The sequence below is a fragment of the Oryzias latipes genome, chromosome 10 (assembly GCF_053564925.1).
Source record: "Oryzias latipes strain Hd-rR chromosome 10, Olatipes_Hd-rR_3.1".
Taxonomy (NCBI): Eukaryota; Metazoa; Chordata; class Actinopteri; order Beloniformes; family Adrianichthyidae; genus Oryzias; species Oryzias latipes.
Genome location: NC_136246.1, coordinates 17,625,574 through 17,653,472, shown reverse-complemented (window position 1 = coordinate 17,653,472; position 27,899 = coordinate 17,625,574). Strand labels below are relative to the sequence as shown.

The window sequence follows — 27,899 nt, the reverse complement described above, 5'->3', positions numbered from 1 at the left end:
TTGTTATTAATTAAACATTTATTTTTCTGTATAGTTAATGGGAATCTATGAGAAACCAACAATATCAGTTACTGATAGAAAAATACTTCTGCTGCATCGTGATCACTTCAAAGTCCTGCATGCAGTGAACAACAAAGTTATAGAACAGGTGCTGTGCGTTTCTAAAATAAAAAATAAAAACGACATGTGCATTTTGACATCTAGAAGGTATGAAAGGTTCACTTAATAAAGACGTACAGTGTGTGAAATATTGGCATTTTTTAAAAGATTCTGTACAAAAAAAAATACCTCAGTTACTCTTGTTAAAATTTCTTCTTATAGCCTTTATGATTGTGTGCAAATCTCACAACATAGATTAAATCTAACATCTGTGTTTTACAGAAATCCTATAGGCATTTACTAAAACAGTCTTTGGAGTGAGTCGTCCATCGCATATTTGGCTTCATGTGTAAAAATCAAGCGCAGCAACCTTTCAATGCAGACAATAAACGCCTTCATTGACTCTGTTGTAAAGTCCACAGATGCGGCAGTGAGGCTCTTTGATGAAACAGCACAACGGACAATCTTTACGTTTGAACACAGTGTGGAGGTGTGCAGCAGGTGCAGGCTGTTTCACGTCTTACTTCTTGTCAGTAGATGTCGGGGGTCAAGAGTATTTTTAAATAGAACTTTCTTTTTGCAGATTTTACGACTATCCTAATCATCAGAAAGTGCCACGTTTCTCCATCTTGCTGCTTCCATTCATTGTCATTGAAGAGGACTGGAACAGTTTCTTGTGAGTGGTGAAAAAAACAAAACAAAATTCAGACCATGTTTGAGTGCAGAGGTTGAGTTTTGTCTGCAGGTAATCATTTTGAGGTCAAGAGGCAGGTCGCTGCGTGTCTATGAGCAGAAATATAAAAAAAAACAAGTGACGGGAGTATTTCTGCCTGATTGGCATGAAGCGATTCTAGCACCGGGCGGGACTTCGTCTCTCAGCTGTTGTGGACGTCAGGTTGCTCATTCTAGACACCGTGGCTTTGGTGGCACTTTGGCTAAACACAAAGTAAGACAGAAAGCTAAAATATGTGTTATCACTAACACAGAGGAAAATTAAGGCAATACCTATAAAGAGTGTCCGTTTTTAACCACAAAGTGAAGAGTATTCATGTCAAAACACTGAATCCATTCATTCCCTGTTCAACATGATTCTATTAAATATTGATTTATTTTGTCACCTTTCAATATCAAAATCCTGAAAAAAACTGCTTTCACATAAATAGTGACTTAAACTATAAAAGGTGGGATTTTCACTAAAAATAATGAATTTCTATATTAAAAATAGAACAGAAAATATGTTTTACCTAAAATACATAAAGTGCTTTCAAAAAAACAATTCATGGATTTAATAAATTTCTGTTACATTTTCCAAATGAAGATCGATTTGATTTCTTAAACCCAGCTTGACAGAAATATTAAAGACCGACACAATCTTCAGGCAGATGAGAAGACGAGAAAGATGTCTTTCATGAGATGACTAAGAACGATCCGTTTTGATTCTGAAACAACAATCCAAAAAGAAATGGGTGGTAAATTACACGTGACTTACCAGCTTATCTGTTCCACAGTGAGAGCTGTAACCAGGAAACAGTCATTCTGGTTCTGACATCCTGTATGTGGTGTGGATACAGTCTGAGCGGAGACCATTGGAGCCCAGAGTTTGGACTTTGATGAGGACTGGAGCAGACAGATCAATGCTCTCCAGAATGCACTGGAAACAAAAAAATTTTAACTGTGGGATTGTGGGGCGCCGTAATGTTCAGTCTGAATGGAGGAGGAGTACCTTTGTGCACGCTGAACTCATAACAGATTTGTGAAAGTCGCCATTTACAAAAATCTGAGGGGAGACCACAATTAAAATAAGCAAAGAGAAGATTTCTTTAATTTAAAACGATTAACAACATTATTGAATCGTTAAAAATCCCTTTTACTGTTTTGTCTTTTTTTCCCTTTAGGCCTACCCTGTATCCATACACAAACGTGCCGTTACTGCAGCCCAGCTCATCAAGCGCCGGTCTCTCCCAGCCAATCAGGAGGCTGCTCTGGCCCACTGTCTTAATGACCTCAACAGACCGAACCTCAGCTGGAGCTTCTGAGGGAAACATAAGAAGAATCCTATACATATTTACGTTCTTATTGGAATCAGGAGATTATTTACATCGCTTACTGAACAAATCTAACAGGATGCAGTACATTCAGAAATTCTTAATGACACATTAAAAGGTAAAAATCAGTCTGTGGTGTGAGTGCAATAAAAAGGGAATCATCAAACAGCTACTTTCTGCGCCATTTTCACTAATGCGAGACAGACACTCAGAGCAGCGCTCATTTAGAGGCAGTGTAATCACATCCCAGCAGAATGCAAAGGAAAACTAATATTCTTCCAAAACAAAACCCAGACCTCATATCTGTGCACAGAAACACGGGTTTTTCATGTTCTCTACGAGGATTTCAAATGTTGCCGTCACTGCTCGGTCTGCAATTTGTGGTTCAAGTTGCTCCCTTTGTACGTTGTTTGTAATTTTCTGGGTAAGAATAACGCAGTTTGATGAATGGCTGAGTGTACCAAGCTGCTCTTGGGTGTTTTATGCTTTTTCATACTTCTTTGCCACTCCTTCATATTCTTTTATTTAGACAAAGCTGTTTTTGTAAGAACCACTAAAAGAAAACAAAAACAAAATACAAATAAAAAAAACTTCTATGAGCAGTTTTGAGCTCTTAAATGTGCACATTACCTAGTTTAGATGGGAAAGATTCCTTCGTAGCACCGCGGAACCGTTTCACAGACTTGATGGAGCTCTCAGGTGATGAACAGGGAGACTTCATGTGGGATGTTAAAGCAGCATGTGTGGCGGGTGCATCATACATCTTTGAGGTCATGCTGTAAATGTTAATACCGGAGGCATTTGTTGGGCGAGGGGCAGGTATAGTAGTAGGAGGGATTTTTGGATCAATGCCATTGCAGTTTAAGGCCGTTAGAGGAGGAGAGTCTGCATGTGTGTTAGGGAGAGTGGGGGTTTTCTTTGTCCTGTTTGGGGATATAGTTGCACCGTGGCAAGAACCTGGGATGGATTCATGTTTGCTATCTGCTAAAGCAGGAGGGGAGTTATAGGAGCTTGAAGCAGCACAGGTTTTGGAAAAGACTGCTTTAAGGTGATGGTTAGTGGACATGCTAGGGCTAAGATTTGCAGATCTAGATGATACAGCGGTGAAAAGGGTTGCTGACAGATTGGTTGCAGCAGGCTTTGAAAAAGGTTTGAGTGGACTTAAGGGAACTGGGAGACACAAACTAGAAGAGGAGTTCTGGTCTCCAGAGGTTGACGGTGACAGTCTTCTGCTGGGATGCTGTTCTCTTCCTCTGCGCTCTGACAACTTGGAGAAAAAACACAAGATACATTTAGAAAACATCCTCACAGATTAAATTGTGGTTTAAAATTGCAAACAAACTGAAGATTAAAACAGTTTTAAGTTAATTTCAAGTTAAAAAAAACGAATATGTAGTGTCCATGAACCTGAAAGGTGCTCATCAGTGTTCTCTGCAGTTCCTCATGCATGTTAAGGATCTTCTCAGGACTGCTCAACCTCCTGCCTGAGCCGATTGAAGAGGTGGGGGAGGAGGGATTCTGCAAGCATTTCTTCTGCCTGGCTGCATCCGAGGAAAACTTCTCTTTCATGTCCAGATGATTGAATTCAAGCTTCTCAGGTCGACTCCCTACATGGATCAGTTCAGTGGCAGCAAAGACCTGCAGATAAAAATAATTAAAAAAAATGTTTTGACTTTCAAATGAAGACAGTTAAAATACAGTATATTTTTATCATTTACACCACATGTTAACATTTAGTGTCTTTAATTGGAACTTTGTGCATCAATTGACCTTTTCACAGTTACAGATTGTTATGTCAGCTTCTTTGTCACCATGAGGTGTTTTTCATGAGCAGAGGTGAACTTCTTTAAATGTATTTGGAAATTAATAAAACTATGTGTTGTGATGGCTACAACACAGATGCAAAACTTCTCTCTAAAAACCTAAAAAGATTTCAGGTTAAAAAACCAAAACATGAGTCTCTGAGGGGTTTTCCCGGAAACTATTCACCCTTTTCTGTTGGGGAGCCCATAAAATATGTTTAACCTGTACTTTATGTAAAATTTTTACCCATAAGCACAACCAAAGAGAAAGTTAAACCCTAATACTAAGACTGAGAAGGCCATTCCTTACAATTTAAGGATCTATGCTAGCACGTTTCCATAGTTGAAAAGGTGCATTTCTCCGAAGTCACTTCTTTTGGTGCACAAAATCCGACACAGTGCTCAACTTGTTTGTTCTTCTCACCGTGGAACTGTTGGTGTCCAGGGTAAGTACAGGTGATCCTTGGACATTTGCACGCTCTTTAACAGGTGGGCTTTGATCCGGTGAGTGTTTCGTCTGTGTTTCTGCTGCAGAATCTCTGCAAGTTTGCAGATTTGTTGAGGTCTCATTAACACATATTGAAGACTGTTGTTCTTTCTGTGCACATTGATCTTTGTTTTCTTCACTGCAAACATAGCTGGACTCTGCTGGACACGTTACTTTTTGAAGACTGTGGACTTTAAAATTTGAAATCAATTCCTGTGTGAACCGACTACAGGCGTCCTGTTTCCGTATGTGGTTTCGTGGGGTGAAAGCCATCGAGTAGTCCTGCAGAGCAACATCACTGAGCAGATGCTCCACCTGCTGTGCGAGCGTAGGGTCCATACAGCCACATCTCTGCATGACCCCCATCATCTGAAGTAACAAGCCATTTCTCTCCTGACACTTGAGGACCAAGGAAGCCAGCTTGGCCTGTCATTGGACAAAAGTGTCTGTCAGGTAAACCAAACACTAAAAGGAGGGACAGGAAACAATCTTATAATGTAGATTTTCCTCACCTTCAGAGGAACAACATCCAGATCTGTCACAACTTTACTTTTAAGAAGTTTGTCATACTAAAAAAGAAAATTGTCACATTATAACTATATTTTTATAAACTTACAAACAGCATTCAGTAACCACAGACCTTTGCTCTGATGTCTTGGTAAGTTGTCCTGAGAGAGACCAGAGCTGTGCTCAGTTCATCCCTGCTGCTCTGTCCTTGTTTCAGCTCCATGTACTCTGAGTTCAGTTCCTCCAGGGCGACAGTCTGTGAGATTTTAGAAGAGTTGATAAAAGAAGATATTATGATGGTCTGACAAAGATGTGAGACTATTACAAAGTGATTACTAGTATTTTTGTGTCAAAATCTCAAAGGTGGAAGGAAGGTTACGGCTTTAAGTTTAAAACATGTAATTTAGTAAATGTTTTTTGCAAAGCAAATGTTTACTTTAGCTTTGAGCTGAGCAGCAAGGACTCTGTGCTGTTCCTCCACCTGTGCCTTCAGAAACAGAGCTTCCGTCTTCTCCCTGAGCAGGACGCTCACTTTGACCTGCAGCTCTTTTACCTGAAACAGTCACAGACATTGGCAGACTCTTGATTCCACATGTCTTTGCTTCTCAATCAGAAACTTCTAGTGAACCTAACCCCCCAAATAAATTCATGGCGTGACTGTTCTCTTTGCGGTTCAATGTGATTGTTTTATTAAAGAGGACAGAAAGCGACAGGCTTGTCATTCTGATTAAATACCTGGGCAGTCAGGTTTTCATTGTCCCTCTTGGTGTCTTCCATCTTGCTGGCTGCCTGCGTAAGTCTCATCATCTGTTCTGCTTCCCTCCTTCTGGCTTCTGACTGACACAGCTCACTGCACAACCTCTTTATCTGAAAACAATCAAGTCGGGTTAGTGAAGCATTCATCAGTCTTGCTTGGGACTGTTGAATGAATCAAAAAATGATTTTCAAACCATGAAAGAGAAAGTCAATATGTTAGAACCACATAGAAGTTGTGCGAAACTTGCCTCTAAATGGCTGTGGTTCAGTTCCTTCTGAGAGTTTTTTAATTTTGCCCCTGTAGCTGTCATCTCCCGTATCAGATCTGTTTTTTCCTGTTGTCATTTAAAAGACAGAACATAAATACACGAGAGTCAGAGGTGTTAAGATACTGGAATATTCAGTTCACTGAGAACTCTTTTTTTTTTTATACCTGGATGAGTGTTTCTCTGTCATCCCTGGTCTCACATGTTGGCGCAGCATCAACTTCTGTCCCAGCAGCATCCATGTTTATTCCAGCAGCACAGACTGAGCTCAGCGGCTTCTTCTGATTCTCTTCTGTTTCACTAAAACAATGATGAACTTTCTCTATTTCCTCTCTTGACTCCAGATTTATCTGCAAAGGTTGCTTTTCCTGTTCAGAGGAGCTAATTAAAACCTCCTCTGTTTCTTTTCTTTCTTTCTCTGGAGTTGGAATCAACAGTCCCAGTTTGTCTTTCTGTTGTCTTAAATAAAGCACCGCCTGGCTTAGTTGGTCTCTTTCTTTCTGTAAATCTTGCAGCGTCTGTGCAATTTTATCTTCTTCTCTTTTTTTGCTTGAGATTAATTCTGTTATTGCCTCTTTATGCCTTTCTAGATCAGATAAAGACCCGGTTAGGTGCTCTTTCTTCTGTTTTACAGCATTAGTAGATCTTTGCACCTGATCTCTTTCCTCCCTCAGCACACAGACTGACTTTGTCAGTTTCTCTTTTTCTTGTTTGAGATTACTCAAAGCCTCAAAGAGACCATCTTTCTCCTCCTTGAGTGTCCAGATTGTGCGAATTAACTGCTGCTTTTCTTCTGTTTGTGTTTGAACAGAAAATGAAACCTCTTTTTGCTGTTCTTTCAGATCATTTAAGTTACCAGTTAGTTCTTCTTCTTGTCTTTGGAGGTTTTGGACTAAATTGGTGAGCTGGGTCACCTGAGCTGTCAATAAACCAACATGCACACCATTCGAGTTGTTTTGAACCGAACAATGTTTTTCAAGTTGAGCTTTTGTCAGATTGTCGATTTCTTGAATAAACTGCGTTTTGTTTTCTTTTAACATACTTGTAACTAAACTTTCCGCATCATCTTCTTGTCTGTTTTGAAGAAAATGCGCTGACACTGGCACCGAATGGCCATTCTGACACCAAAGCTCATTACTCTGTGACTCCTCTTTCACCTCTCCGGCCTCAGTTAACTTTTGCTGAAGTTCACATATGGTATTCAGATCATCTTCAGTCTTCCTGGTCAGCTCCAGGATCAAACAGCTTTGTTCTTGCTTCTCCTGCTCCAGCCTGACCCCATTCTCCTCCAGTTTGGAAATGTGTTTCCTCAATTGAGTTTGTTCTTTTTTGGCTTCCTCTTTTTTGTGTTCAATGTGAGCCAGCAGCTCCTGGATCCGGTTTGCCAACGCCCGATTTTCCTGGTTCAGGGCTTGGATCAGATCTTCTTGATTGAGATCAAAACTGGGGTCATCTTGAGATGATTGTGGAGAATCCATTCCATTACAGGATGAAACACTTGCAATCTGCAGAGAGAACAATGTTTTACTAAAATATTCGATAAATTTAAAGCTTTTTCTCGAACTTCAAAAACATTTTTCCTACAAAATGTGCACCAAACCTTTTCTCTTGAAGAATGGAGGTCTGATGTGGTTTGTTCCTCGCATCTTGTTTTCCTAAGCTGGGATTTCAGTTCAGCATTTTCCTGAGTCACTGCCTTCATCTGCTCCTTTCTGTGTTGCAAGTCCATATTCAGGTTCTCACATTGCTGTTGAGGATCTTCATCAAACCCTAGGCTCTGAAAGGCTCTCCTCAAGGCATCAGATTCCTCACTGAGACTTTCCTCGACATCTCCTAGTTTAACATTTCCAAAGGTTTCAACTGTGAATGGAAGTGATTGCAAATGACACTTGGGTTTGTTGAAAAACGATTGAAGGAGGACAGGTGCTTTGTGTTTTGGCAGATTTTTCGATTTGGCTTGCAAAGAGAAATCTTTTTTGTAGTTTTGTTTATACACTACTGCTGCCTGGTGGTCAATAGGTGGCACCGCGATTAAATGCACTCTTTCATTATCTGCAGCAGGTTGGTTCTGCAAAGAAACACAAAAACATGGTCTGAAATATTTCATCTCTACATCCAAGCATTAAAAAACACCATAGATAAACTAACACTGATTACTTATAAAACTCAATTTTCTTCAACAGAAGTAATTACTATAATAAGTGTGCAACAAAAAACAGACGGTACCTGATGGGCAAATAAAAATGAGTATTACTTGACCCATTTTGGTCCTGATTTAGTTTAGTTAAAATAATTTGGGAAGACAGACCTGACCCGGTTTCAATTCTGCAACTTAAAATGATTAATATCATTTATACTGTATGATAAAAGCTTCTTTCTGTATTTTTCACCAGTGCATTCAGTCCTACAGTGGAGTTCTGAATAAGCACTGTCTATTGCAACAATGATTCCTGTGTCTTACACACCTTTTCCGTGTTTTTTGGGGAGGTTAGTTCCATGTTGGACGACGCCCGGCAAACATTATGGCTGCTGTGAGGCCAGTTGGCACAGAGACTCAAACGGGTAGATTCAGAGTCCGAGGATGACTGGAGAGGTGTTTGGTTAGTTGCCTCCTGCTGAAGTCTCTGGTTCTCTTCTCTTAAAACTTCAACCTCCTCCATCAGGGAGGTCTCAGATAGCTTCAGCTGGTCAGTCTCAGCCTTCATCCCCTCCATTTTGCAGGCTAACAGCTGGTTCTTCTCTTGAGCCTCCTGAAGCTGCTCCATCAGTACGCGTCGCTCAGTCATCCCAGCTTCCTGTCTTTCCAGCAGCACTCTGAGGTCTTCCTGCAGGCTGAGAATGAAGCCCTGAAGCCTGGAATCATTAAAAGACACATGTGCTCCTTTGTTTTCTGACTCTTTTACTTCTATATCACCCTCTGGACTTTTTGCTCTATCGGGCAACATGCTCGGCAGGCAGTAAGTCCCGCTGTCTTCCTTTTTCTGCTCTTCTCCTTCCCCCTCTCCTCTCATGGTCGGTAGCCTGTCTTGGTCCTCCGACTGTTTCTCAGGCCCAGCTGTGATTCTAACTCCTTTCATCGATGCCATGCCAGTGGCAGCACTCACAGTGATGTCAAGTAGCTGCTTTTCCAAGCTGTAGATGCGTTTCAGTAAGCTCTGCTCTCTGTCCCTGTATGAGTTGAGCTTGTGATGGAGTTGAGTCTTAAAGTTCTCAAAATACTGGGACTGGCGACTCATCTCCTCCTCTTTTGCCTTCAGTTGCCTCTGGCAGCGCTGCAGTCGTTCTCTCCACACCTGCTCCCCTCGCTCCTTTTCCTGACTCTAAGCAAAAGTACAGATCATGAAAAAGAGGGAAAACTCACATGTTGTGTACATCAGTGGTCCCCAACCACCGGGCCGCGGGAAATTTTGGCACCGGGACGCACAGAAAGAAAAAATAATTTCCATTTTATTGTTTTTTTCGAAAAAAAGTTTTATGTTACATCCGTCACACTTAACGCACGTCAAAGTCGCGACACCAAACATCACGTGATACACACCTTGCATTGCACCTCAACCCCCCACCCCCCCACCGGTCCGCGGTAAACGTGCCTTGCGTTGTACCGGTCCGCGGTGACAAAAAGGTTGGGGACCACTGGTGTACATAACTCAAAACATGTTTTAATACATTATCTGTTTAAGATAACACAAAAGCTAAACTTTATGTAATTGCCCAGACACTACTAAAAATGGGCACTGAATAATCAGTAAGTACAAATATATTATTTAGAAATGACTTCTAATATTTATAGTTAAAACTGCTTTGTCATAAGCAAAATCCAGGCTTTTTCCTGACAATGAAAAAATACATATTACTTTTTCAATTTATGAAGCAGCAGCAGCAGCAGCTGATAAACCAAAGTCACATGCTTCCAGCCGCGTGCTTTTAAAATCCAGATTTATCGGCATGGTACGTTGACGGTTCCTTCTGAGGCTGCACATGTTTTTTCATGTTAATGGTTGCTTTGAAAATGTGTAAGATGCAGAAGCTACATAAACCATGAAAGCTAGAACACTATGGCTGATGTTAGCAGCACTTCTTTCAGTTTCCTCAAATAAAAGTTTACATTAGGGTGGACCTGTGGTTAAGCAGTTTTGCAGCTGCTTTAATTAAAAAAAACATTTGCGGTAAATTATCATTTGTCTGTGTTTATCACTTTTTTTTAGTGCTTCATTTGAGATGGTTGACAACGTTTGTCATTCAGCCTCTGTTGATCTTTGTCTAACCTTAAAGCTACAATAATATGTTAATATAACGTGTTTCAAAGCATTTTCTAGAACTGGCATGCTTAATGGATGTATATTATGGATGAGTTTCACTTCGTCTCTGTGCATCAAACTCACCATGCTTCTGATCTCCTCGCTGAGCAAGTGGAGTCTCTGGTCCAGCCTCTGGCAGTGTTGCATGCTGGGCACTGAAAGGCAGAGGTTAACTGGGGAAGCTGAAGCAGCAAGTTCCTCTAAGACTTCTCCAACTCTTTGATCCCAGCACACCAAGGCAAAGGGAAAAAGAAAACTAGTATTAATTCATCTTAAAATCTTCAAAGATAAAGTAACTTTAAAAGAAAATCATTGACTTTTTCCAATGTAAAAAAAAAATAAAAAATAAACTGAAGAGGTGAGGTCTGCTCGTGAAAGCTGTGGGCTCACATGCAAGTGTGCTGTGAAGTCAGGTGTGCTTGTGAGACCTGATATCGCCTTGACCAAAATGAGTATATAGTAACAGGTGTCTGTCACTGGATCTTCTCTACCCGCGGCACTCACCTGGTCCTCAGATGGCTGTCAGTCTGGATGGCTGAACCGTCTTTCTTTTTCAGACCTCCACTCTTTTTTTCTGAACCTGCAGTCTGAGTCTGTTACCGTGGTGACTGTGCTCCTTCTGGGCCCGCTGTGTCTGACGAAGTTGTCTGATTCTCAGTCTGAAACAAACAAAGTTAATTTTAACCATGGCAGAAAACGAATGAAAAACAAAAAAAATACTAAACTGTAACAGATTTTTTTTATTCCAGCTGTTCTTTAACTAAATAATCGAATCAATCAAAATGCACAAACACAAAACTTTAAATACAGGCACTCCATTAATAACCTTAAAATAAAGTTATCCATTATTAAACATATCAACAGCTTGGCAGCACGATGTTGTGAGCAACCGTGTCTCAGGTTACCCAGCCTCACCTCTGACTCATCCTAATCCTTCCTAATCTACTGTTCCAGCTCTCATAAAACATCCAATCCCAAAATCTTTGGGGCATGTTTAACATTTCCTTCATGGCTGCCCTAAAACATCATGGAGTCCCACTGAAGTGCACAAACTCAGTGTTCCAATAAATGTAGACATCTTTTAAATTTCAAGTGTGCCAAGACCCAAATACGATAACATCCATAACAGCCTTTATGTTGTCAACCATGGGCCTCTGCAAATTAGTCATCTAGTCAATATAACAAAAAATGACTAGTATTTTTGAAGCACATTAGATAAGGATTAGTAACCATCTAGGCTGAAACTGCATTGCATACAGAGGGAACTGTTAACTGACATAAATGTGACTCTGAATTTTCTGATTTAGAAACTATCAGTGACAGATCTGCAAAATAAGCAAGAAAGTTTGAATACTAACCTGATTGTAGTTTTGTCCTCTCTTCTTTTTAGCGCTGAGTCTGATGTGTGGACTGTTGTTGGACTGTTGTTTCCTTAGAAACGGCAGAGAAACCGGACTTTGCCAGAATCCTCCATATCCAATTGGCAGACGGCTGCTTAGCCCTTCACTCAGCCTTTTTTTTATTTCTCTTTTCTAGTGCACCAAGTGGGCCTTCCTTCTTCTGAGACTGCAGCGTGTTGCTACTGCATCTTCGAAATTTAGCTTGCTTTATATAAATCTATGTGTTGACTTCTCACAAAAGAGCTCTATACTCCATGTTCAAAAACCACTACACCACTGATAATACATAAAAAAACCCTGACCTTATCACGGTTCTTTATTAAATTATAAAGAGGTCAGCATTGTGAGGAAGAGGCTTTTGCAAAAGTGCATGTTTATCAAAAAGGCCATAAGGTTGAATGAACTGTCTACAAATGCATTAAATACAGGTTTTATTTTATCCTTTCTTGCCTCCACAACATGTTAATACCTGCAAAAAAGAAAATAGAGATAAAATATATAATTTGTCTTCAAGAAGAAGTAAACTGTAACTAACGGTAGGCTTAATAGGGATCTGATGGCTTTACCTGATGTGAATGTGATGTTACTTTCATTAAGGCCATAGAATAAATGCTAAAGAAAAAAACAAAAAGAGGAACAAAAACTAAAAGAATCCAAAAGATTAGAAAGCAGGAGACAAAAGAGAGAGAAGACAAAGGGAGGTGTCAAAAATGTAAAAATGAACACACATCGGCAAAGCAGATGAGAACAACTTTTCGATATTTTACACACTCGCTCGATTATCACTAGGAAAAGAAACCAAGGAAATATGAGTTTGTACCTTTTCCTCTATATCCTTTATTTGTCGCTTTTGCAAGTCAATCCTGTCTTCCAGCTCTCTAATTCTCTGCAACACAAACACAGTGGGTTAGATGCTGCCCAAAGGGTAAAAGAGAAGCTCTTGTGCAACAGCAATTATGTCCATCCTAGTTAAGTTTAATAGGGTAGGAATGAGTTGCTATAGCAACCCACAAGCAGACTTCACTGAACAGAAGAGGGGACTATTTGAGCATAAATGACCTAGTAAGGTCAAATGTGTTCTGATGACTTAAAGCCCCACTCCGATCCTCTTTTGTAAAAGTGTTTCCAGTGACCTTTTAATCATGATTATGCCATTATTAGGCATCTAAAATAAAAAACATCTGTGTTGTTTTCTAGCACATAGTTTCTGCATAGCAACAAGTGCCTCTGACTGCTGCTGAGGAGAAAGCCTGGCCCCATTTCTATCAATCTGTTTATATTTTCTCCCACTAGCCTACAGCCCTTAACACCCCCAACTTAACATTACCAGTGGGGAAAAAAATGCTGAGGAATCCAGTTTTGAGCCAAATGCCAGCTTGGATGAGGGAAGCAAAGACATTCGTGGATGCATCAGAATGCAGCAGAGCAGGGAGCTTGTGCCCCACCTTTTTTAGCTTCTACCTTAGAACTACAAATGTTTTCAAACGACCTTTCTCCATCTGCGCCTGATTCACAATAATTTGAATAAAGAACTATTCAGAAATCCAATTTTAAGCTTAATTTTCTTTATACATGTCCTGTATCATCAGAAAAATGCCACAAGAACATGGTAAAAACACCAAAAACACCATTTTCATCGGCGTGGGTTGTTAATGTTGTTCAAAGGTTAGATGCCAGAGTTCCTAAGTCATGATGTTTAGAGTTGTGGCTGTTGATGGAGTTAATGAACAATAAATACATGGACGTGGATGGAAAACCATTGAGAGGACTGCTTGGAGGGAGGAACACTGGGGGAGAAGGGGGTTCTCATGTCAAGTGAGTCACACACATACACACATAGAGACAAAGTGCTAGACGGGGATACTGCATCTTTTTTGTCACACCAGACAGATACCAGGGGGTCAGATTGAGGATTAGCAGGACTTAACACCCTAACTGGGTCTGCTTTGAGCCTTACCTGCTGAGACTGCTGTAGGAGCTCCATGCGCTCCTGTAAGATCTGACTGTCATACTGCCGGCTCTGCCGGAGAATCTGACGCCGCAGCTTGTCCACGGCTAGCCTCAGCTCCTCCCTCTGACTGTCTGTCAGCGACTCGGCCACCGCCCGGCATGCTGGCTGCTCCTGCTGCAGAGCGCTATACAGCGTGGCCTCCAGCTCCTCGATCCTCTGCACAGCCAGCCATGTGTACACGCACACAAACACACAGCCATGCACATGCACATGCAGAAACACACACAGGCAGGAACAGGGGGCACACACAGACACACACAAGTACGCACAAAGACACACATCACTGTGACCGTGGCAACTATGTCAAACACTCTTCCACTTAATATTGGCAACATTTTGGGTTAAAGCCTTGGCTGCCAATCATTTTTTGATTAGAAACACTCAAGCTCCACCCAGAAAATACAGCATATGACATTTAAAATCCAAGCTTTTTGGAAGGCACGCCAACAACAAAACTGAGCAAATGAAATGGTTAGAATTTCAAAAGAAGTGACCAGTTTATTCTTCTCTAAATACTCTCTATTCAAAGACAATAATTTTAAAAACAGCAAACAAATAATCAGAACCTTTAAAACCCTTTAATAAAAAATGTATTTGAATTTCAAATAGACTTAGCTTTTGAATAGACAAAAAAAGTGTTTTCCGTCATATAGCATAAAATGATAAAGTCATAACCACAATACCACACTGCCAACTCTGTGACTCAGCCTCTTAGCAAAATTGAGAATTGAAGTTATAAAAGATGCAGTATCCCAACACAATGTGACAAATTGAAGAACATTACATTCATGAAAATTACTAGTATCCCAAAGGTTTTATGCGCCATGTGATAATGACAATGTTGTTTAGCTCAATGTTGTTTAGCTGATTTTGCTAATCATTTATCGTGTGTAATGATACTCTTTATATAAACCAGGCAAAGGTAAACATTAGTCTGATTATTATTTATAAAAATATTAATAAATAAGTGCAGCTTAAAGCTTCCAACCATGTATGCCTGATCCAAGGCCTGCTTTCTGTAGTCCAACTCCTCCTCGAGGAATCCTTTCTGCTTACTGAAAAGCTCCTAAAACAATTTGAAACAATGGTTTCGTTAATAACAACAAATCCAGGGATTCAAATACTACCCAACTTCTAGGAAGCTTGCTTAATAATTACAAATGTGGTCAAATATGAGTGAAACTTTCTGTTACCTTGTCATTCTCCAGGTCCATCATCTTCTGTGTGAGGACAGCCTCTGTGCTGTCAATCTGCTTCAACCACTAGTGAGAAATGTAAGCTGAATGTACACTTTAACACATTAACTTCCAGGAATTTAAAGAAAATTACAATCTTTTACACTGAGCAGTGTCTCAACTGCTTCTCAGTCGATGAGCTTTGCATTTACCTTTTCACAGAGTGATATCACTGTTCCTGCCTGGATCACTGCCACCTGTTCCTCATTCCTGAGGTTCTTCAGGAGCAAGCAGATAGAAATCTCAATTACGTTTTTCAGAAAATGTTAAAACAAAAAACTTAGTAAAAAAACTCACCCCATTGTCCCCCAGAATATCTAGTTTCTTCATCAGCTCAGGAATGATTACATCCTGCACAGAGTGGCACATCAATACACTGACATGATATAATCTAGCCCCAAAATGAACAGTAAAAGCTTCTTGTTTTTAGACCTTGACTCCCTGTTGGTGGCAGTAGATCTGCAGAGCACTGCTGGTGTTCTCAGGAAAGGCAGACATGTGTAAATTGAAGGCAGGAGATCTGCGTTCCCGTTCCTAAAGAAACAAAAACTGGGATGATCCTTTCAGTTTTTCTATGACACGTCAGTTCAACAGGGCACTGGCGTTTATGCATAGCCAAACGCTAAAAATAGCTATAATGATAAATAATAATCACTGATGCACAAAGTGAAATGGAAATGAGGATTTACTTACATGACACTGAAAATATTGGTCAGAATCTGCCAAAACGAGGGAGATGTAAACCCAAAGATTTCAAACAGATAAACAAACAGGGCCTCATGCTAAAACATAAAAAAGCTCCAAAACTGCCATTGTTCTGACATGGAGACAAAAATGCAGAAGTGACATAACCATACAACATGAATGCATTTAAATTAACGACAGATCTCTGATTGAGTTGTGTCAGATGACAACATCACATTTACTTGAATCTCCTTTCTTTAAATTTCTTCTGTATTGAAAAAATTTCAAATTGAAAACAAGTAAAATAAAATGACAACCATGCAAAAATGACCACAAAAAAAAAAATAAGAGTCCAAAATGTATGGTGAACATAAATATATATTTATTTACTTATAAAAAATGAACTTTCATCCTAAAACAATATTAATTTTAAAATATCCAGTTCAGTGATGGGGTTTGCACACAGCTGCCATGCAAGACAGGAAAACACAGAAGGGAACAACAAGGAACTGCTTTGTGTCAAGTCAAAAACAAAAGATGTATGGTCACTGTATGTAAGTTGTAAGCCTAGAGTCCAGACTGTTGTTGCCTCCTGGCAAAACTTTGATGTTGGTACAGTCTCTTACTTCAAGCTCCAGCACTCGGAATTCCAGCAGCTCATTCTGGTCCCGAGCGTCCTGGACCTCAGCTTGCAAACTGGATTCTGTCTGCTGCAACACATGGATCTACAAACACCCCAAAACTGTTAGAATTGAATCAAATGAACAGTTTCAAAGATGTTTTGGAGTCATTTTAATTCCAATAAAAACTGTATGTATATTGATATGCAATATATGTGTCTTGGATCGTTCATTAATTAAAGTTGCAGTAAAATCTAGATTATCAACTGTTTTTCTCAAACCTGAATTCTAGAAAAGTTGGGATGTTTTATCATTTGAAGAATGAGAACTAAAAAAGAATTAAACAAGCTGAATTTCTTTTTACGAATGAGTGAAATATCTCAGTTATAAAATTATTTAAGCTGCCTATATTATGTACTGAATAAAACATTACTTAAATAAATTTGAAAGTTATCATTTTCTTTAAATAAAAAAGATTCCACCTCTTGAGGAATTTGCATTATATGTAGTACTTAGGCAAGCTGATGATGGTATTGTACCACTTTATTTGACCATTTAGAAATTTTAAGCTAAGTTTTAACATTTTTATTAAAACAATTTTAATAGAAGAAAAAGTAGTAATATATCATAGCATAACAAATGAAGATTTATTTATTATTGCTTTTAGTGTTTAATGTTATATTCGTAAGGAAAAAGCACGGCCCTTACCAAAGACCAGTTTTAAACATTACACGGAAAAAGCTTTTAAAGAATCCAATAAAGCATTCTTTAAAAATCTAACTGTTTCTTTATTATAATACAGTCATTTCTGCAAATTAAGCGTTTTGCAGATCTTACATGGCAAAAGAATTGCAACATTTTTGCAACTTAACAGTGAAGAATAGAGACAAACAGAATGTGATAACTTTTTTTTTCTAAACTTTAATCAAACATATGGTTATAGACATTAATGGGACATAAACAGTGTAAAATAAGGCAGCTAATGATAAAGCAGCTAGAAGCTGTACAATCTACCTTTTCATGCAGTTCCTGGTTAGCCCTGATCAAGTATTGCTTCTCCTCCACCCACTTCGAGTCCTGCCATCAAAACCAAACACAACAACAGCAAAATAAAATTTTAAAGCAGCAAAATGATATGATAGAGAAAGCGATGTGACCGTAGCAAAAGACAGGAAGCCACAACTCCTGTTCAGATATCATCTAAAATTATTCCGAAAGATGCATGCAAATTTAGCACAGAAAAAATATATATTTCCCCAGCATGAAAAACACAAAAGAGCAGCCAGCACGGGCAACAAAAGCAATAGCCTGTAATAAAAAACAACAAGCAATCTGAAATGAAAACAGAAAATAATCCTAACAAAAGGACTGCATCACACAGAGATGCAACATGAATTAAACAGAAAAAATACATTTTCATAACAAATGTAATATTTATCCATAAACAAACTTTTTTCTTAGTCATGAACAGGTTAGACAATGACATCCTTAACTGTCCTTATGTTAAAAAAAGGTTCAAAGCTTAAGCATTGATGCTCTGCTTTTTAACTTTCAAAACAACGAAGACAGAAAACAGTAGGTTCTGTAGCTCTTTGACGCAATAGAAACATTTTTATTCAATCAGGAGCTCGAAGTGCTCTGATGTGACAGTCAGCAGGGGAAGCAAAGCATGCAGCCACACAGGAAGTGACATCATAAAATCCTGCGATGGACCTGGTCAGTGTAAAGATATTCCAGAAGCAGAGCAGCCACACAAACATGCAATAGGGCCAAAATGAGCAGCATCAGAGAGCTCCTTTCCCCATCCCCAGGCTTTTTTACCTGGCCCCTCTCAGCCAGGGCCTTCTCCAGATCAGTGATCTTGGACTGACAGCTGCTGAGCTCCATCTGCAGCTGCTCACGTGTCTGTGGGAGGAAACATTTGCATGAGTCAAGTGGGCAATATTTTTGATTATATTTTCAAATTCTGTTTTCAGACCTTTCTGCATTGAAGATACCGTGTTCTCATTTCACGAAAGCTAAAGTTCACAGTTTGTGTGATGTGAGTTCATCAGCTAGGAGTTATTGCTGAACAACTTCAGCTGTCTCTGAGAAATCATCATTATTTAATTATTCCATGTAAGCTGTGGGTGATGTTAAGAGGCAAACCAATCAGACTGAACAATGCATCAGCTGAAGGAGGTCCCAGAAATGCAAATCTGCTTCTGCTTGTTTCAGGCAGATGCAGCTCTGAGGTGTTTCTCTGAGTATGAATTTAAATGACATGGATTTTGATTGAGTTGTGCAGCATTAAAAACTAATTTAAAGGGTTTAAGCTCAAACCAGCTAAAAGCAGCTGAATGAGTCACCATTTAGATAAAAACGATTCATTTAAAGTCTTCATTTGAAAGTCTGATTTATCTTTTAGATCAAAGTAAGCATTGGCATTAAAAGGAAGATACCAACCCTGGCTTCCCTCTCAGCATCAAGAGAGCCTCCGCTCTGCTCCTGCAAGAGGGCGTAGGCCCGCTGAAGAGCCTGATATTCTCTGGTGAGCTGACGAAATCGAAGCTCCGACTCCTCACGGGAAACATTCTGCAATCAAGGAGCCGCAGACTTTAAACTTTACTTGTGTCAATAGATACTGTCGTCTGATTATGAATTTCTTTGCAACTTTTATCCATTTTTCTTATAGTTTTCTAATATCATTAATTTTAATGTAGACTCTTGCCTCCTCCAAGTCTTCCTCAGGAGTGGCAGGGGTGCGGTCTGTAAGGTCGGTGTTGTAGGAGGTCAGAGACGAGGTCTCGGAGTCCACCGATTCCTCATCAAATCCAAAATATGTCTCCACAACATTTCTCTGCACAGAAAAAAAAGAGAGAACAAATGAAAAAAAATACTTTATTTATCTCAATCACACACAACCACATTGGTGCAAGACATAATTTTTGTCCTTTATCCCACTGTGTCCTTACCATCGTGTTTATAAGTCATCTCCTGGCAACCAGAAAAATACAGACAGACTAAAGCACACAGGCAAATGAAGGAGGAAAAATAAAGCGTAAGAAGAACATATTCATTCATGGCTTAAAAACTAAAACACAGAGGCTCAGCGGAAATCCTACAAGTTTGCTGACCATAGCACTTCATCTGCAAAGTGTACTGCAGGCCAACAACATTTCCTTGGACTCGCACACAAATGACAAAAACTGACAATAAAGCTTTAGCTTAAAATACAATTATGTCACTGATACAAGCAGAAAAAAACAGATGTAGTTATTGAGTTGGTAATCCAAATATAATTTAGATTCCACAAAGAGAAATCTGTCCAGGTGAAGGTGTAAAAGCCAAGTCGCTGTCTGCAACTACACTCTTGCTGTTTGAGCTTAATCATAGATTAAGGAGGAGAATTGCATGCATCATGAAATCACAAACTCCTCCTCCTAGCAACATCACTCAACCAAGCCTGTCCCCTGATGCCCCTGCCAAAAACATTACCACTTTTTCCAATCCAAACAAATGTTCTGAACCACTTTCACCACATCTACACACGAGCCGTCACAAGAAAAAAAATTACTACACTGAAGAAATTAAGGATTAAAACAAAAAATAAATTAAAAACCCTGTTCCAACATGTTGTGGGAATGTGTTTAGTAGGAGTGTAGAGCATCCACAGAGAGTCCTCAATGTCTGCTGAGTCCAATTAAACACAAACACTTTAACACCAATTCCTTGTGGATTCATCAGACCCAGGCAGAGTGGTTGCTTGGTTCCACATGACTAGATTAACAGATGTTTCATGATGGAGACTTACATTTAGCAGCTTGCAGGGCTTCTTCCTGACTTTCCTGCTCATCACCAGTCGATCTCTTTCCTAAAATACACGTTATACTCTGAGAACAAATCTAACATCTTAGCACATTTAATAAGTTTCATAAGTATTTAAAAAAATATTTTTGAAACCCAAAATTTGCACATCACTGCTAGATTAAGTTTGTTTTCCCAAATCTAAGACAATAAATGAATATAGCTCTTGTAAAAAAAGAGTATTTAACAACAGTAAAAAAGTAAAAAGTTTTAAAATTACTATGTAAATAGAACTATGTGAGAATAATATAAATGTATAGAAAAAATAACTGGAGTCAAACTTTTGTGCATGGTTAAAAAAATCTAAACCAAAAGTTCAAAAATAATAAACCTTTATTTCAATGAATCATGATGATGATAGTGTGATGACATTTTAATGGCTGGTAAATCGAGTACTCCGAGTTGAAAAATGTTACCACAGAAAAAAGTGACTCTTTACATTGAGTGCTCTGAATAACAGTCTGACCTGTGTTAACTCATCAATGATGCTTCGTTGCTCAGCAATCTGCATCTTCATGAATTCCAGCTCCTGTTCTTCATGGGCATGGCTAAGGTCGCTCAGGGAGCTTGGCCGCTTCAGTTGGGGGTGGGTGGATTGCTGCTGTAAGGGGGGCCGAGAGGTGGAGGCATTTTCCTTCTAAGCAATGGACAAAGACCAATTTACAATTTATTTTTTCCAGAAGCGAGTAGAGGTTTTATTTCTTGCATAATTTAATTTTTTCTGAGACTAGAAAACGTATTGTATTGCCTCTTAAATGAATGTTTGTAACTGAACTGTAACATCTCACCATCTCTGCATTCTCTCGGCTCAGGTTCTTCAGTTTTTCCTCCATGCGCTGTAATGTTTGTAGGAGGTCATCATTCTTCTTTGACAGACGTTTATTTTTCTCAAACATGGGCTTCAGCTGACTCTCTGCTTCACGCATCCGCTTTAACTGTAGAGAGGAATGAAACACTGTCATCTTAAGTTTAACAAAGGTTCTTTTGGAGGATAAACTACATTATGGCTACATTAGCTGTACACATTTTACCAGATTACTAGAAGTGCATGCCTTCACATAGTTCAAATTATTAGTCTTACTTTCAGGTCTGAGTCAGAAAACAATGCCTATGTCACAGAGCACACAATTTCCAGGGAGAACCCTGCAGAAATGGCAGGGTTGCCTGTAAAAGGAGTGTAGAAGTTTTGTGGCAAAGTCAGCTTGCTCTCCGCTAAGACAGCTGGATATTAGAGCAAGCCACTTCTAAAGTGTACAACCTGCTGCTGGCCATAGTGAGGTCTTGTGGAAAAAAGAGAAATAAGGGTGAAAAAAAAGATAAGAAAAGTGACAACAGATTTTCTAAGTTTGGGACTGATCACTGAAGGGGAAAGGAAGAATTTCAGGCTGGCAACTGGGTTGCTTCTTGCTGCCAGGCAGAATTGGGATATGCTAGCTATGTAGCTTTCTTAACATTGTTAGCTTAACAATGTGTAATTTGTTTGTATCCGTACCTTCACTGGATTTGGAGGATGTCATTTAACTTTATTGATGTTATAATCTATGTTTTATTACATTTTGTGTTGACAGTGCATTTATTAAAATCACGTGATTACTCCATGCATACGTGTTGCTCACCAGTTCATTCCTCTCATCTGCTAGCAGTGCATTCCTGTCCTCCAGTTTCCTAATGACTGAATGGAGCTCTGCGATCTTCAGCTGGAACCTCCTTGTGTCACGCTCCTCCGCCTCCTGTTGAGCAGAGGGGAGGGGAGAGGAGGAAGAGGAAGACAAAAACTGAGAACGGGCGAACATGCAGGCAGGTAGTGGAGATGAACAAAAAAGGGAAGGGTAATTCAACAAAAGATGAATTTTATTAGAATGTGAATGAGTAAATAGTAGGTAGTTTATCTCCAGTACACCAGGTACAAAGAGAGACATCTCTTAATATCCCTTAAACAAAGTTGCAGGTTTAATTCCATAAAGAGCTGCGAGAGAAAAAAAAAAGTACAGCAACTACTCAATTCTTACAATCACAGTGTTGTGATTTTTCCTTAAAACCTAATGAGCAGAAAATTTCTAACTTCAGACCTCAAGGGCCAGTGTGTCTGCATGCTTCCCAGATTTCATTGCTCTCCTCATGACCGATGTGTCCAGCCAATTAGAACATGCCACAGCAAGGTATTGGGAAACAAGCACCGAAGTCTTACAGGATGAGATCTGAGTCAAGTGTACAGTTCAACAGATGTATATCATTGCAACACTGACTCAGTTGTCCTGAAATATAAAAACCACCACTGAGGGGCAGCAAAAGCTATATATTGCATTAAAACGGCACATAAAGGAACAAGTATTAAGCTTTTGTAAATACTAGGTTGATGTAGAAATTAGATTGTATAAATGAAAATTTTTTAAAACTAAAGAGTCTGAAGTAGAAGTCTCTAACTCATGAAACTCCTTATACTTAATATATTTAAGTGGATAAAGTTGACAAAGTAAAGTAGCACAAGCTACTAAAAGTAACTGATTTTTCAAGTTTCACTCCTAAAATGCAAAAAAAAAACTGTTTATGTTTTTAATTTTATGAACACAAAGGTGTGTTTAGAGTTTAAGCGCCATATGTAACAGTCTACATAGCATACCTGATGGTTGAGGAGTTCTGGGTTTTCTCCCAGCCCGAGCACCACTTCTCTCTTGGGGCTGCCATAGTTGTGCCTCTCAGCCTCTCGTACCTGACCCAGCTGCTCATCGAGGGCTTCTTTTTGGAGCTGGAGCTTTTGGGCATAGCCAGCTTGCTGCCCCAGCTCCCTCTCCAGAGTACACACCACACGGTCTTTCGCCTTCAACTCATCCATCTGCCACAAACACAGACAAAAACAATGTGTACTAAGTAAAGGAAAGCACGTCCCATCTAGAAAAACACCAATATGCTCAGAAATGTTCAAGATTGTTAATTGATTTAGAAACAAATTGCTTAAGAACAAGTTGTTGAAAATGAATCACAAACTAAGGAAATTTGGGGATTTAACAAATAATTTAACTCAATATAAATACATATCTTTTTTAAATGTTAATATGTGAACATATTTTTAAAGATAAGCCTTTTTTTAAGAAATCTTAAAATAAAAACAATCTTTTTAATCTACGACACTTCATACTTGCAACGATTTCACTCAATCAGTCTAGCATTGTTTCCTCTTCTACTTCCCTGTTTTGTTCTTAAACATTGGCATTTCCTGAACAACACATTCTTCATTTGTCAACAAAGCTTTATTCTTTGGGTTTCCTTGCTCAGACATTCCTTGACTGTAAAATAGAAACACTGACAGTAATAACTGGGAAGATAGCATTGGCTTGTGTTATACATCTGTTGAATTGAACAGTTAATATTTAATTGCAGCACAGGTGTGCAGGCTTTTATTGTTGCAGATAAGAGTCACAGTGGAAAGATAATTCTGATAGAGTTAAACATTAAAAGTCATAAAAAGGCGCTAAGATAAGACCTCAGCTGGAAGAAAAGCACAACAATTGTTAATAGATGTCTGAGAAAAAAGATTTTCCTCAGTAAATGTTCAGGATAAATGTGGATTATAAAACTATAAAAAACTCTGGTTTGACAAGCTGACCGACTAGAGTAATCATAAAGTTTGGTTGTAAAACTCTAGAAAATCTACATTCAGTGTGCTGTTAGCAGCAGAACGTGTCATCAGTGCTGTTTGGTTTTTAAAAACGTACCAAACACATTCTCTTCAATCAGCTCTTTCACAATAGAAGCATACATATAAAGGCAGACATTTCTGATAATAAGTAACCTAATAAACTTTACTGTACTTTATTTTTCAAAAAAACATACATTCAAATTGAGTATTTCTTTGGCTAATGCATTTTTTAAAACACATGTTTTAACTAACAGCAAAACACTCTGAGGATACAGTGTTTGCTATTGATGCTTTTGCTGTTTTAATTCTATAAATTCTTTTTGGCCATATTTTTTACCTTCATTTAAAAACTTGAAAAACTGAAGGTTAAGTCACTCAACTGCTCCAGAACCAAAGCAGTTTGATCGGCGGAACATTTGACTTTTCTTTTACTGCCAGTTTGCTAAAGGGACAAAATACAAATGTTGTTGAGTACAATATGCCAAGATTTTAACTGATGCAAATTCTTTTTTAGGTATGGCTCCTACTTGGCTGAACAATCAGTTAATCCAAAAATGTGCTTAAACTTGGGTTAATTCTTAGAATGATCCTTTTAAAAATGTTTATTTCAGTTTAAAGTCAACAAAATAAGCAAAAATAAAAAAACATGAATATATAGAGTAAGTTTGTGTCTGTAGTGTCCACATGGTCTTACCAGTCGACGAATGTCTTTCTCACAGTCACGTTTAATGCGATTCACGTCATCCTGGTGCTGCTGGTAGGCTGTCCGCAGGTCTGCTGCTTTGGCTTTATCGGCTTGAAGAGCGTTAGCTAGTGCCTCCTCAGCCTGCTTTCTGACCATTTTCTGCTCTTGTATCTAAATGACAGAAAAAACAATCAAATACAAATAATTATACACTCAAAGAAATCTGAGATTATTCAATTCTTGGAACTTGTCATCTTAAACAAATACTGCAATGCAGGGAGCTCTGCTTAAATGGGAGTTTACGGAAAAACAATGGCTTGGCAGCGGGCCTTTCCACCCCGCTTCCTGTTTTTCCCGCAGAATATTTACAAAGGTATTTAAGGTCAAATATGAACCTACCTCCACACATTGTGTTTTCCGCACTGAGGTGGTTACACCAGAGCTAAAGAAAAGTTTCCTATAACATAACTATTTCTGACCCATCTGTTTCTAACACAAAACACTTAAACAATGCCTGTCAGAAAAACATTTCGTATTGTGATTGTTCTCAGTGTATAGGTTTTTATGAAAATACTAGGAGACCACACACGTAAAGACACAAACCTCTTGCTGTAACTTTAGTCTTTCTCCATCAAAAGCTCTCCTGGCCTCCTCTCGAGCCTCCAGAAGAAGTGCATTTTTGAGCTTGTCAGCTGCTCCATCTCTCAGTGCATTTACTAAACCCTGCAGCCTCTGCACCTCTGCATCCCGAATCTTGATGGCCCTGGCCAGCTCAAATTCATGTTGCCTGGCCAGGGCCTCCCGGGTGGCAGCTATCTCACGCAGCTTTTCTTCGTGGAGTTTGGCGCGCAGATCAGTTAGTGCTACAGCGTGTTTGTGTTGCTCGAGCTCTCGAGCTTGCCTCTGTTCCTGCAGACGCTCACGGAGCTTACAAACCTGGTAAAACAACAAGACGGGAAACAAACATTTGTTAAAGAGCATCAGCGTTTTAAAATTATTATTAAGGGCTTTTATCTATTTTCTAAAAGTATGCAGCCTTCAAAGTCCTGCTTGTAAAACTGATTTTACATTTCAGCAATCTCACTGATAAAGATGAAGTAGAATGTAAGAGCATGTCAGTCTTCCGTTTCATCATTGAGTTAAAAATAGAAGGAGGGAGAGCACTGGCCAAGTGATGGTGTTATTCCACGGACAGTTGCTGCCATTAACCATCTAACATCTCTAATGTCCATATAGCATTATACTCTATTGTAACATTGTTAAATTCAGGGCTTCCTCAAATACAGTAAGTCTTGTCTCTGGTAAAAAATCTTAAAAATCCATACAGAGGAAAACCTACAATATACAATTTTGTGAGAAATATATCAATTTATAGAGTTGCACTGATTGCTGATAAAAGACCCCAACACAGCTAAATGCTACATCGAAGCCCACATTGCAGCTGACGGGATTTTAGCACAGTATACTGAATTTTAAAATGATGTATAATTAAAAACATAATTTTAAAAACGCATGGTTTTTGCTCCAACCGGTGGCCATGGACTCCTTTCTCTCCATTTTTAACTCCTTTTTTTTCTTTAATTTCAAAGCAATCTGCATAGTTTTATCCAAACTGCAGAGCAAACACAAAGCCTCTTTTTGTAGCTACAAAAACTTTCAGTTTACCTGGGAATGATTACATCAGAACTTTCTCTTCCTTCATTTTAGAAGTACTTATGGTGACTCTGTAAGGCTGCAGTGTTTGAACTCACTGTAACTCTAGATAAGGAGTTTAAATATTAAAGAATAGGTGCTTTGACTGTGTAAAAGCAGACTACTTAGCTTTACAGTTAGCCTGTTAATAGGCGTTAAAGCAGTCACAGTTATGGTAAAGAATTGTATTAACAGCTGGAATGAGTTATCTAACAGTTAGTTAAAGAAATACATTTGTAAGGTCACTGCTTTTTGAAAGCATAAACTAAAGAAAATGTTTTGATTAGATAGATTCTTATCCTTTTGTATTGAGCAGCCTTTTGTAAAACTTTAACTCATGATATATTTCATTTTGGCACTGACAGACTACAGACAAACTGTAGAAGTGAAGGAGAATACATCATCTTCAGCCGTGTTTTTAACAAATATAGTTTGCTTAAAAGTGTGATTGCTTTTGAGCTGAAAATGAAAGGAGGTTCCCTCCATCCCTCTCTCGATTCTTCAACAGGCTGCTGTGTTTTGCCTGCTTCCTTCTCATCCCACCTTGCTCCTTTCCTGCTGCATCTCAATCTGGATGTCCATGAGTTTGCTCCGAAGCTCCTCATTAGTAGCCTGGGCTGTTTCAGCCATCACCTCAGATTTCTCCAGCTTCCTTCCCTTCTTAGGGGGCTGGGCCGAAGGGGGCGTGGTGGATGACATAGCACTCTTGCGGTCCTATAAGGACAGACATGGACTGCAATGTGTGGTGAAATGGGGAAGAGAGTCAGTCAGTGCTCCTCCTCCCAACGAGGCTCTTCATCACCGTGTTTACATCACTGCTAGCAGATGCTGGGGCTTTCTGTAAGGGAAAGAGGGAGTCAAGCAGAGAGAAAAATGGAAAAAAGGTGAGTCAGTGTTAGAAACTAGGTTACACAGAACACTGCACAACATTCTGTGCTGATGCCATATGGCACACCACATCTTGGAGAAAAAAGGCTATTTTGAGATTTTAATTTTACACTTTGGTCTTAGAATTTTCTCTGGTTTTTTCGTAATTTGTCGTCATTCATGGCCATTCTATTCCACTAGGAGAACAAGTAAATACATCAAATAACTAGTTTGTTTTTTTTGGTGATAGAACCTCATTGAACTCTTGTTCATGCACATGCTTTTATAGGGTCCTCGTTTTTGCTCACGTACAGCAATCTGTACTGCTTTGGTGGCAACACTGTAATTTAAATATTAGTGTAGTTTTATTTGGCAAATGAATGCAAATTCCCAGAAACAGAGGATAGTGGAGCTGCTTCCATCTGTAACAGCCCAAGGTCCAGGACAAGGAATTTTTTAATGGTCTGATGAACTGCCACCTCTGATGTAAAATACTTAAACTTAAGGAGGCTTACTTAAGACGCTCAATGAGAGGGTGAGCAAGAAAAGTCATTTTAATTTTAAGATATCTAAAATAAATGAAGAGTATGGCCTTAATTATTCTAAATATGGGCAGACAGATTTACTGTAAGTTTCCTTTCTTGGGACTGACATGTACTGACGTGTTTCTTTTATTTATTTTTGTTTGTGCAGCAGCACCACATGAAATGTTTAATAGAGAGAGCAGTGATGCGCCAAGTACATTTATGCCTAAAATGTTATCCAGCTTGAGCATATAAATGCTTATAATAAAGAGAGACATTCTCAAATACAGATGTTTTGTTTACCCTCATGCCAAAGAATATCCACACCAGCATCATAATAAAATCACAAAAGTTGTCACTGAATTTGTCTTTAAATATTTTACACTTTTCTGAAAATAACATGTACCAGTGAATAGTTAGAGGAACTTAAATATACAC

General features: G+C 39.0%; 1 protein-coding gene across 4 annotated transcripts in view; it reads right to left on the bottom strand.

Annotated features, from left to right (window-relative positions):
* Positions 1-27,899, bottom strand: part of jakmip1 (janus kinase and microtubule interacting protein 1) — a 34,767-nt gene continuing 6,868 nt past the window's right edge. The window contains exons 2-23 of one of the 4 annotated variants that reach the window (XM_020706552.3): positions 26,614-26,908; positions 24,982-25,314; positions 24,388-24,549; positions 22,677-22,889; positions 21,673-21,786; positions 20,845-20,991; positions 20,523-20,693; positions 20,004-20,063; positions 18,921-19,049; positions 18,656-18,784; positions 18,032-18,115; positions 17,225-17,287; positions 16,217-16,315; positions 15,339-15,440; positions 15,204-15,257; positions 15,059-15,124; positions 14,865-14,933; positions 14,660-14,737; positions 13,618-13,827; positions 12,481-12,546; positions 12,227-12,303; positions 12,075-12,129 (exon numbers count right to left, since the gene is read on the bottom strand). In XM_020706552.3, coding sequence (XP_020562211.1) covers positions 12,253-12,303; positions 12,481-12,546; positions 13,618-13,827; positions 14,660-14,737; positions 14,865-14,933; positions 15,059-15,124; positions 15,204-15,257; positions 15,339-15,440; positions 16,217-16,315; positions 17,225-17,287; positions 18,032-18,115; positions 18,656-18,784; positions 18,921-19,049; positions 20,004-20,063; positions 20,523-20,693; positions 20,845-20,991; positions 21,673-21,786; positions 22,677-22,889; positions 24,388-24,549; positions 24,982-25,314; positions 26,614-26,769 — 2,556 coding nt within the window. In that variant the 5' untranslated portion in view covers positions 26,770-26,908 and the 3' untranslated portion in view covers positions 12,075-12,129; positions 12,227-12,252. Of the gene's footprint in view, positions 1,035-1,588; positions 1,751-1,822; positions 1,877-2,000; positions 2,132-2,774; positions 3,412-3,551; positions 3,783-4,370; positions 4,860-4,945; positions 5,003-5,073; positions 5,197-5,376; positions 5,494-5,675; positions 5,808-5,944; positions 6,032-6,129; positions 7,468-7,562; positions 8,031-8,427; positions 9,283-10,344; positions 10,478-10,764; positions 10,920-11,618; positions 12,130-12,226; positions 12,304-12,480; positions 12,547-13,617; positions 13,828-14,659; positions 14,738-14,864; positions 14,934-15,058; positions 15,125-15,203; positions 15,258-15,338; positions 15,441-16,216; positions 16,316-17,224; positions 17,288-18,031; positions 18,116-18,655; positions 18,785-18,920; positions 19,050-20,003; positions 20,064-20,522; positions 20,694-20,844; positions 20,992-21,672; positions 21,787-22,676; positions 22,890-24,387; positions 24,550-24,981; positions 25,315-26,613; positions 26,909-27,899 lie in introns of those variants that run through there. The other 3 variants (XM_023959127.2, XM_023959128.2, XM_020706551.2) reach the window with 3 other exon arrangements.